The following is an 11,431-nucleotide window of genomic DNA, read 5'->3' as shown; positions in this document are numbered from 1 at the left end:
CAAACATCATTAATGACAAACAAATTGGTCAAGAGCCCTAGCTTTACCATCATCGAAACCCTCGAATTTTCTTGCTAAAACCCTAACCCTAACGACGGGGAAAGAGCCTAAATTATGGTGACCAGAGGAGGAGTATGTTGTTACCTTCGACGCGCTCGTCGTCGCAGCATCAACCAATCATCCGTCCGTCGCAATTGTCGTAGCAAGACCAAAGAAATGGCATGGGATGTCGTGATTGATGACGAGGATGTATTGGTTGGGCCGCTGTAGGCGGTCCAACTTATGCGGGGCACAACTACGCCCAACTCCTAATCCAGTTCCTAGCTGCCACGTCGATAACCCTATTTGGAGAAGGCCCCAAAGTTTAAAATTGACCGAGATAAAAGAGTTGAGAGTGTTGATTTCGGGATTAGGGGTTAGAGGGTAATTTTTTACTCCTACGTTGTATACTCCCTCCGTCCTCAAATAAATGGATGTTTAGCTTTTAAATTTTTTCACAAAAGAGTGCACTTCTCAATTTCCAATGTACTATAAAGTAGATAAAATTGCTTCAATCTTATTGCACGGGAATCAAAGCCCTCACATTGTCTTCTGTTTTTATACATACACTAACTTATTAGAGATGAATAAATTAAAGAGAGAATAAGTGATGAGATCCACCTTTTTAATTGCAAAATTCTTAATCTCTTCTAAAAAACAGAAAAACGTCCACTCTTTCAAGGGCAGAGAGAATAGGAGTTTTAGGTTTGTTTTAGTCAAATCTATCAATCCGAAAGCAGAAGCAATCTGATCCAAAACTAATCCGCCAAGTCATCATCGTTATCCCACGGTAATCTCATCTAAAAGAACTCTTCTTTACAGACTGCCGTTGACTCCATCGTTTTCTCAACTCCGACCTCCCCCGGCATCACCCATGGCTCTGGAAGCGCGGCTCCGCCTCCCGCTCGCCCGGCCAACTCCGGCCACCGCGTTCCTCTCAGGATCCAACCCCAAACAGACCCACATATCCTTCTCCATCAAAACCAGCTCAACCTCTCTCTCCGCCGCCAATGCGCCGCCGCCCATCGTCGTCGTGGGCTCCGCCAACGCCGACATCTACGTGGAGGTCGACCGCCTCCCGCTCGTCGGCGAGACGGTTGCCGCGCGTGCCGGACACAGCCTCGCCGGTGGGAAGGGCGCTAACCAGGCCGCCTGCGGGGGGCGGCTCGCGCTGGGCCCCACCTACCTCGTGGCGCGCGTGGGGAACGACGCCAACGGCCGCCTGCTCGAGGGCGCCCTCGCGGACGCCGGCGGCGTCCGCCTCGACCGCGTCGCTCGAGCCCCCGACGCGCCATCCGGTCACGCTGTTGTCATGCTCATGCCAGACGGGCAGAACTCCATCATCATCGTTGGCGGCGCCAACATGGAGGGCTGGGCCTCGGAGGTCGACCCGGAGGACCTGGACCTGATCCGGCATGCCGGCGTTCTACTTCTGCAACGAGAGATACCTGATTGGGTCAACATTCAGGTCGCTCAGGTGGGTGCTCCATGCCCTCTCTCCTTATATACCCACTTTTGAGCCAATTTTCCCTTTGAGGTGTTGTCAGTTACATTAGAATGTTAGATCAAGAGGGTTCGTACTTAGGAGCTTCTTCTCTGACACTGAAGATATGATTCAATTGTAGTTCTAGTTTTTGTGCATTTGAGCGATTTCTTTCACTTAGTATTTGGTTGGTTGCTACTGCTTTAGCCCTCCTGGAAATTTGCTAATGTATTCTGGTTGGCAGTGTTACTGGACATTGTTATGAGAGAAAATATGGCCGTTTGTTAACTTTTACTTTTTTGTTGTTGTGAAAACTTACTGTATGTTGTGCTTATGGTCTTTAGTACCTTGTGTTGCTGACTTGCTGTGAAGGAACAATTCATGTGTACGATGTTCTTAGTTTGTTGGAATTAGCCCTGTTGATTTAGTTCGGTCTGTGAATGTTTTGATATGTTCTATTTCCTGGTTAGCGATTTTGATCTAGTAATCACAGTAATACACAAAACCTTCAAATGGATCAAAGGAATAAAGATAGGCTTGTGATGCCTGCAAATGTTCCTGTGTCCTGGGATCTTGTGGGCTTGTGGCAATCCATAGCGTGTGACATCTCAATCCTGTGTATGTTCCTATGTGTTCTGATTCCTGTGATCCAAAGAGTCCTTCTAACATTATTAGTTTGTTCACTTAAAAAAGATAAGTAGCTAACGGATGCCAGCAGTGGAAGCAACAACATGAAATAATTTCAGACACTTGACCGCTTAATAAAATTCAGAATTATGCAGTTGATAGGAGTGCAATGGTGCTGGTGAAATGCGTGTCACTTTATTAACCATGCTTTCAAGTGGAACTAGTCTACTGCCTCTCTTCGAGAACGGGGGAGAAAATGTGTGATTTGGTAGTGCCATTAACTATACCAGACAACCGCAAAATGAAGATATTGCAAGGTTAAGGAAACCGTAAAAGCATTGCAGAATTCGTGGTAACCATACAGTAAACGTGGCTATGGTCTAACTGTTAAGGGATTATATCATAATGTGAGGTAAAAGTTTCATTCTTACACTGAACTAACAACACTAATGGGAAACCACGAGATTATCTTCTTTCTGTTATCGTTGGGCATACTTGCTAAGATTTTTTCAGCTCCACACTTGCTCAGTGATCCTCGTAAATCGCCACTAGAGTTGTTCAACTTCAGAGCACTTGCCATGGGTAGTAGCACATGTTTTACTAACACTGTGGCATTGCTATCACTTGTTTTGTTTGGGAATTTCATTATTTGGATAATTGGACCAATCATGTCTACGAAACTATTTCATATTAATTTCCGTCATTACAATGGCATCCATGTAGTTCCACGTCTGTTAATGTATTGGGTGGTACAAGATGGTACCAAACACCAACCATCGCTACACAGGCCGTATGTGGTGTGACCTTGTAGCGGCTCATTGCGCAAGACATGTACCCAGGGGCATTTCTGGGTAAAATGTTGCTAAGGTCGTCATCCCTTTAGTGGATAAAGTGAAGACCAGAGCTCAAAAAGAAGTGCTACAGATGTGTGCCCGTCCCTCGATGGACTAAGGTTTGGGTGAAATTGGGCCATGGGTGTTGTATACCAAATTTTGTTGTAAAAAATAAGGTGCTCGTTTTCCAATGCTCACATTTTTTTGTATTTTAAGTGAATCTGTGTTGTGAACTTGTGTTTGCTGAAATTACTACTGAACTTGAGCACTGTTCTATCTTCAAAACATTTGCAGGGAATAAACCTTGCGTTGATGCTCATGATATCACATGATTCTGGAGCAAAATCGTTTCATGCATGTTTGTTTGAAATGACCTGCCTATAAGTTAGGATAGATCAGGTACTTGGCTTAGGTGAGCTCATTGGGTCTGACCCAGCTACAATTAAATCTAAGAATTGTTTTTGTTTAAGTGGGTGTCTTGGCTCGGTTTCTATTTCGGTGCTTGCTTAGTTGGGTTGTTAATCGGTCGATTCTAACCACAGTCTGGTTTAGTTTGGTTTCGTGTAGGAAAAGTTTGGGTATGGTCAGGTATGGGATCGAACGGTTCCAGTCGTAAACAGGTCCGACCTGTGATTTACACCTGGTGGGTGAGATTGGTTCGCCGTTGGCCTCCTGTGTCTACCTCGCCGCTGCGGCTGCAGCTGCTGGTGCTCATGGCTCGCTGGCCCAGCCTCTGCGATATTAGTAGCAGCGGCCTTGTCTTCCTCATCTACAAGGACGTGCCAGTGGAAGGCTGAGACTCCACGGCTGCCCCATCAGCAAAGGCATCGGCATGGCGGAGTGGCCGACGGCGAGGGCGCAAGCCTCTCCATGGATGCGCTGCAGGACGAGCACGTCAGGTGATCGGTGCACTGCCAATCAAGATTCAGCAGATGCTTTCTTGACATGGCGATTCGAGAAGCATGATCCGAAATTTACAAGGATGGATTAATTGACCTGCCGAGTAAGGGAACTTATGGGCAAATGATTGATCTCACTTTGAAGATGGGAGGATTGAGGGGGAGGTGGCAAGCATGGCAGTACAACAGCTGAGCCGGCAAGTCCACCATCTTGCGCCGACGAGAACCAGCGGCTCCTCCGTCGTGCGGCGACTACCACCGGCACCGACGCAATGGCTCATTTCTCATCTGCTTCCTCTTGCTTGTTAAACATGCCCGTGGGCACACACAGGAGTGGAACTGGAAGCTCACTTGGCGGCGGCAGGCAGTGGCAGGCCAGCGGCACAAGTTCATTGATCCTGATTTGTGCAGTACTAGTAACTGACAGGCTGGCCATGTTAGTGATAATTTTTTGCTTAGCAAATACATAGGAACGTCATGCATATCGGCAGTGGACCAGAAATATCAGGCTTTGCGCAAGGTCCCCTAGCGTAGTAGTTAAGTTTATGTGACTAGCTTCTGTCATTGGAGCTTTGTCTTTGCTCTTCTCGACACCTGCAGCCGAGCGGTGTATAGGTTACAAACCATTTGAGCGAACCGTTCTCAACCAATTTCAGCAAATGGTTTCAACCCACAGATTGGCCCCCATTTTAGTTCAGTTTGGATGGAAATATCAAATAGATTTGGTTTTAGTTGGGCTGACGGAAATACCTAACGGGTTTAGTTGGGGTTGGGTTACCAAGTTCATTCGTGCAGGTTCTGTTGAGGTATGATGTAGTTTTGAAACCATCCTCAGGTTTAGCTACAATCAGTGTCTGTCACCACGGGCCACATCGGGCAGATACTTCTGATCTGGATGATGAGCATATAGATCTCTCTAGCTACTTTGTTACTCATGGTGGAGGACCTCCAATTCCTCCTTAACAGCTGCAGTCCTGTTATTTAGACACCTGATGGTTCAGCAAGGGCAATCGAATTGTCATCCACAACTTCATTGTTCCTTTTGTCGGTTTATTATCGGATATCATCCATCCCACCAGGTACTTGAAAAAACACAATCATTCATGCAAGCAAGATGACCATCACCGTATGTCTATATCGACCTTTTTTATAGCTGAATATGTCAGACTTAATTATATTCGGAGTTGTCAACCCCCACCCTAACCCTCTGCTTGCGTACGTGCGCACGTACACGTGTCTGAAGGAACTGCAACATCAGCTTGGACAAAACGACACTTTCAGCACATCTTTATTAATTGGTTAGAATTTGAGTGTGTTGCTGGTATTAGTGCTTACTGAGCTTCCCATGGCCTGGAGGTGCCAAAGGCATATTTTTGTTTGACCCACTGCTTTTTTTTCATCCGACCACAACAAGAGCTAAATGCCATCATGGGCCTAGTTTGTGGTCAGCGCAGGCCCTCTGACGTAGCAAGGTTTTGAAGTGGAATCTGAGAAAAGTGGAAGCTTAATTCTTTGTGGACCTATATTTCCACACGTCTCTTTTAACCAACATAAGCATAAGGTGTTTTATAGTATTTGCTTTGGCCCTAAATCATTCAGCAGCTCAGTGGTTGTTCTAAATAAATGGTGGTTGGCAAGTGGAAGGAGCATCCAAATATCCAATCTGTTTCACTGACCTGCATAGAGCCAATATCTTGTCAATAAGGTCAAGACAAGAAATCTGGCCATGGAGAGGGGAGCTAACAGTTGCGTGAGGATTGCATAATTTGGAGAAACCCAATTATGTATGCCTGTTTTAATGGGATATGTGCAGTCTTTGATTTTAAATATGTATGTACTCCCCTATAGGAAGGTAGTCTCTTATTGCGTTCAGTAGAACCTTTACGCCCTGCTTACGTGTTGTCCATGTTATGCAACTGGATATGTAGCTTCAAGGTATTGTCCCATATCCGCTAAAGGAGTAGGTGGCCTATGCTATTGCAATGCAAAAGAAACTAGACTCAGTGTACCATGACTTGACATATAAATGAAATAGCCAGTCGTTTGTCTGAGTTGCTTCCATTTCGGTTGGAACTCTAAATGGAATGGTCTCTGTCCATTTCAGCGAGTCCTGGGAGAAAAGCCTCCAGAAAAAGAGATAGAGTTACAGAAGCAATGATAGTGGATAAAATTATCAACAACATACGGTGGTTGTACTAGTAGCTAGAGACGCCTCTTATCTCGTCTTCTACCGCTTCTACCAGGCCATTGAATATCTTTTTCTTTTTCTCTTGTTGCTGAATTGACTAGTGCAGTTCCTGTGCTGCTTGAGGTGTCATACTGTGGTATGCTGCTCATCTTACCTCAGCCTGCCAGGCAGAAGAGGTGAAGGAGAGAACGGAGGATGTAGCGATGGAGAGAACGGAGGAAGAAGGAAATAATTTTTCTCTGTTTAGAAAAAAGAGAGGCCCTAACCTATTTCTCAAATACTGCAAAAAACCTACAGTTAGGAAGAAGAAAATAATTTTCTCTGTTTAGAAAAAAGAGAGGCCCTAACCTCTTTCTCAAATACTGCAAAAAACCTAAAGTTTTGATGATACTTCGGTTTATGAAACTGCACTATTTGCTGATGCCAAACCACGGAAGTATTTAAAACTGCAGTATTTTTAGGAACCATGGTATTTTCCAGATACTTAAAAAAAAACTGAGCAGCCAAACACACTCTTAGTGTATGATTCTCGATATCTCGAGCATATGCTTCCATGCCGGTATATGTGGAATTTTAAATCTCATTAAACACGCCATGATGCGGTTTTTCCAGATATTAGTGCTTCATGTTGACATCCTTCTATAATTGAATTTTTAAGGTACTGCTGGAGTAAGTCTGGATTTGTGTTTTCTTCTGTTGTGCATTCATACAATTATGTAAAGTATTTTATTGCAAATGCAAGAACCACCTTGTACCTTTACCTTTCATTGCAGGAGTTCGTTTGTAACATTTGTGTACTTTTATTCTCAGGCTGCAAAAGGCGCAGGTGTGCCTGTTATCTTGGATGCAGGTGGAATGGATGCTCCTGTCCCTGGAGAATTACTGGGGCTGGTGGATATTTTTAGTCCAAATGAAACAGAGCTAGCACGTTTGACTGGAATGCCCACCGAAACTTTTGAACAGATCAGCCAGGCAGCAGGAGCATGCCATAAAATGGTGAGATGTCTAAACTGGATTTCTTTATGTAGTTCGTTTCCGCATTTCTTCTATATTCAGCTATACCTTCTAACAACACTCTTTTTTGTTTCTTTTGGTTAGCCAAATGACCGTGGATCTTAATATCTTTATTTAAGAAACTCAATTAATGATGTTGGGTTATGGCGATTTGCTTTCCCTTCTTTCTCCCTTAGTGTAGGTCTGTGTACATGTGTTTCCCCTAAACCTATTTGGACATCCACCTCTTACTCTTCTTGTTATATACAAGTTTCCAAGGGTGTCAATTGTACCTATGGATAAAAAAATGCTAGATGAACTGTAAACACATAAGGAGTGTACGTACAAGTGATTTTTTCTGATTTGCATAAACTATATGAACTCTGGATCTTTAGTTCTTACCTGCAGAAAAACGGCTGCTAGTTACACAAATGATTATATTCAGCGAGCTCAAATTTTCTCACTTGCTGCTTTACTTAACCATGTTTCAACGGTATATGGGCCTCATATTCCACTTTAAGCTGCCAGTGCAGGATTTGATTTCAACCAATTGTTTTCATGTTCTTATTTACTTTTATTGTGGTTTGTTCAGAATTTGTTCAAATTATATTTGGTGTCAACTTCATATATTTTATCGACGAGATGCATTATTATTTACAAAGATGGTGGTCTTCTTCGGAAGTAATGAATGCCTTAAACGTAACATAGTAAGACATTGATGTTATTTCCTGTATGCAGGGTGTCAAAGAAGTTTTGGTCAAACTTGGGTCACAAGGATCTGCTCTGTTTGTGGAGGGAGAGGAACCAATCAGGCAGGCGATAATACCTGCCACAGAAGTAGTCGACACCACTGGTGCCGGTGACACCTTCACCTCAGCTTTTGCTGTAGCTCTGGTGGAGGGGAAGCCTAAGCAAGAGTGCATGAGATTTGCTGGTACTAAAAGCAGCCTCAACTCAAAACTTTGATTCATATTTATTGACATGTTGATCTGAGGCTTTTTTATTATTTTTTTGCATTTCAGCTGCTGCCGCCTCACTGTGTGTTCGAGTAAAGGGCGCCATACCTAGTATGCCTGACAGAGAATCCGTGATGAGCCTTCTAGAAACTGCGCAAGCTAAATAAATGAAGAAAATACCGTCTGCTTCAGCTTAGCCATATTCATCAACAATAATGTGAGCTGCTAAGCTTCAGTCTTCTTATCGGTTCATTTCGTTTCTGGCGTGCATATGTAGGTCTTGTGCCAAGTTGTGGACTTGTGGTACAGGAAATAATAGAAAGTAGCTTTCCTTCTGCAGTTCTGTCATAGAAACGCTAACACTGATTCAGGAGTTCTTGTTCTGCTGTTTTTGTAGGCCTTTCCTGTTATGCCATAGCTTTACTATTCTTACACATTGCCTGTATCCCTCTGGACCTAAATATTTGGTGTTGTTAGATCTCATTAAATTTCACAGAACCTCAACACCCTGAATGTACCAATTCGGGGTCCCTGTCAATTTCAGTATCCTTTTGCTGGGAAACATGGCTCATGCTGAATGGTTAGTCAGATGTCATTGTCTAGCTCAAATCTGACCAGCATCCACCCTCTTTCGCAGGATCTCCGGGGCATGCGGAATTCGATGGATCCAACGAGCCTCTCCTAAACCCCGGTGTGCTGCCCCCAGTAATGTGCACTAGCAGCCTCAAAATGGAAACGCTATTTTTCCGTCTTCCCTCCACGGCCAAATAAAAAGATGATGGCATGTACGGAGTAGGTGTGGACGCATGCTGAATAAAATGGCGAATGGTGTAGCTTCAAAGAGATACTGGAATGCAGTGCTACTAGAATGGGCTTCACACTGGCCTTGCTGTAGCCGTCGAGACGGTGACTCGGCATGAGTCAATTCGTAATCTTAAGCCGGTGCCGATGTTAACTGCTCGCTCGATGCCGTTCGCTTCAAAAGGTTGAACGAGCAGTTTCACTTTCACATTGGCCTTGCTGTAGCCGTCAGACGGTGACTCTGGCGCGAGTCAAATTGACAACCTTAACAACTTCTTAAGCCTGTCAGGCCGATCGATGCTAACCGCAGGCTGGCTGCTGCAGCAGCCGCTGTCGAGATCGACCCATCTTTATCGACCCAGTCGTGGCCTGCTGCGGATCGCCGTTCTCGCGGGCTGATCGGGGGCTGTCACGGCCAGGTTCGGGCGACCTTGAAAAGTCTCGCCGCTGCACTGTCGCTACCGGAGAAGCAAACGCACGGCTCGACCGATTGACTGCAGCTGGTAAATCGTCCAGAATCCGTCATCAAATCGAACGTTTTGACGCGCCTCGCCCGTACGACGACGCCGACAGCCAACATTTCTTACGGCTTTCTGCGTCGATCGTCCTGGGCTGGGAAGATGAGATCGATATGGTGTCGTTCTTGTTGGATACTACTGTTGTGACGGAGCCATCGCACGGCTGCTCGCAATTAAGCTCGAGCCGGGACGGTACCGCCATGGATGGCGTGGTGGTGGCCACTTTAAGTCTTCCCCAAGGCTCTGCAGTGCAAGCCTGAAACGAATGAACAATCATGGATTGAATCCATGGATCGCGGTCGACAAGGAAGGCGACGTCGCTCTCGCAGATGGCTTAGCAATCCAGCTTCCTCTGGCGGCACCGTCGACCAGTTAATGCCCGTGTCTCGTCATACCTACATCCCTATTTATGGGACTAGACGCCGACGTGTCCACTTAGCCTCTCCTGCTTCCGTGCCGCCATCACATACCCCCGGTCTGTACACTGTAGGAGTACATGGGTTACGCAGTTGACCGTATAGACGTACTATTCTTCTGGGATCTCGTCAAGTTTCCATGTCATCGTACCGGGAGCATTAACATTGGCCGGTCAAGTTTCCGTGTCAACTGCGTGCGATGCGAGCCCTTCTAGCTAGCATTGCCAGCAGCCGGCCTAATCTTTGGAAGTATGCAGCCGACGGACGGCCGGCCGTTGCGGTTGGAGTTATAACGGTGGGCTTGACCTCCCTTGCGTTCAAAGGCATATGGGTCTGTCCAACCAGTTTGTTGAACCTACGCTCATCAATGCTCGACGCGACGGCGGCTGTCACATAGCACTGGTCTAAATCATACTGCCCCTAAATTTTACAAACCCAGGTAAGACGGAAAACACATATTTTCTATCAGCTCTGACGAAACCCAAAAAACCTAGCGCCACCACGCACACCTCCGTCTCCTCCATAGAGTGGTTTCCCTCCTCCAGCTCCGGCCAACCTCACCGGCATCACGAGGGTGGGAAATCTGGTATATGCGTGAATTTTTAAATAAAAGTAATCTTTCAATAGATTAGATAGGGTTTTGATAGCCATCTTTCTTTTGGCATCCGTCTCATTGGAGATGACATCGTCTATAATAAATAATTTTTGGCCTTTCGTTCAACAGCATGTCATGCTTTGCCAGATCGATTTTGGATCTTTTCTTATTATTGCCGCGATGACGATTATCCTCGCAATACTTTTCCGGATGCTACGTTCTCGATAATGGTAATTCGTACTCTCAGCTCCCAGCGATGTTGTCGAAGTTATTTTGTTATTTTCCATGTCATATATACTGGTGTTGGTACGTACTCTTCCCAATGTTGATTGATTGCGTACTTCAATAGTTCATAGGTTTGGCATTGCGGCTCAAATTAAAATTATGGGAGAACTTTCGTTGCTGATTGTAGATTTATGGTTTAGTACATATCTTTAGCTGTTTTCAGAAAAGTACATGATCATGGCATGGGAGAAGAAAGAGTTTTAAGACTTCAAAGATTTTCTTATTTCCTTAAGATTTCATTATTTTGTAATAGCTGGAGAAATCTTACTATTTGTTACTATGAATATAGGTGGTATTGATTGTCAAAACAAAAATACACATCTAGATATATAAAAACCACCTTAAAATGAAGTTCTAGGGCTCGCCAGAAAACTAGAAGTTGTCAAAACAAAAATACATATCTAGACATATAAAATCACCTTTAAAAATGAAATATCTAGGGATTGCCAGAAAGCTAGAAGCCACCTAATTTTTCTTTAGAATCGAATCCCTCTCAAGAAATCTCAGAATTTCAGTTGTCGATATCGACAAATATGATCCTTTCGTGAACTACAACACGATTTAACGTAGCCAAGGCGTTGAAATACTGCCAGAGTAGCAAGGGGCACGCGATTCGTGACCTCAACTCCCTTTGCAAGGGCACTACCCTTTCAAAGTTCGACTGCCTGCCCATGAGTGCTACCCTCTTGGACGGGTTAAGTCGCGTGGGCCGCCCATGACCCCTCCACCTACCCCTTACCGCTGAGAACCTGACTAGGAACAAACAAGGGCGTATATCTTGGCTTCAAGGTTGCAATA

General features: G+C 44.9%; 1 protein-coding gene across 2 annotated transcripts; it reads left to right on the top strand.

Annotated features, from left to right (window-relative positions):
- The first annotated feature begins 854 nt into the window (after positions 1–854).
- On the top strand, positions 855–8,802 carry LOC124667127 (ribokinase-like). Of its 2 annotated transcripts, XR_006991161.1 has the most exons (5): positions 857–1,516; positions 6,880–7,065; positions 7,801–7,996; positions 8,085–8,235; positions 8,656–8,802. XR_006991161.1 is itself a non-coding variant. In XM_047204453.1 (4 exons), exons 1-4 carry the CDS (start codon positions 914–916, stop codon positions 8,183–8,185), a joined length of 1,086 nt encoding a protein of 361 aa, XP_047060409.1. In that variant the 5' UTR covers positions 855–913; the 3' UTR covers positions 8,186–8,522. The 2 variants fall into 2 exon arrangements, 1 of the variants encoding a protein (XP_047060409.1); XM_047204453.1 differs by lacking the exon at positions 8,656–8,802 and having other exon boundaries at positions 855–1,516; positions 8,085–8,522.
- The last annotated feature ends 2,629 nt before the right edge of the window (positions 8,803–11,431 follow it).

Source organism: Lolium rigidum, chromosome 6 (genome assembly GCF_022539505.1).
Source record: "Lolium rigidum isolate FL_2022 chromosome 6, APGP_CSIRO_Lrig_0.1, whole genome shotgun sequence".
In the NCBI taxonomy this organism is placed as follows: domain Eukaryota; kingdom Viridiplantae; phylum Streptophyta; class Magnoliopsida; order Poales; family Poaceae; genus Lolium; species Lolium rigidum.
This window is presented reverse-complemented; position numbering and strand designations above follow the sequence as displayed.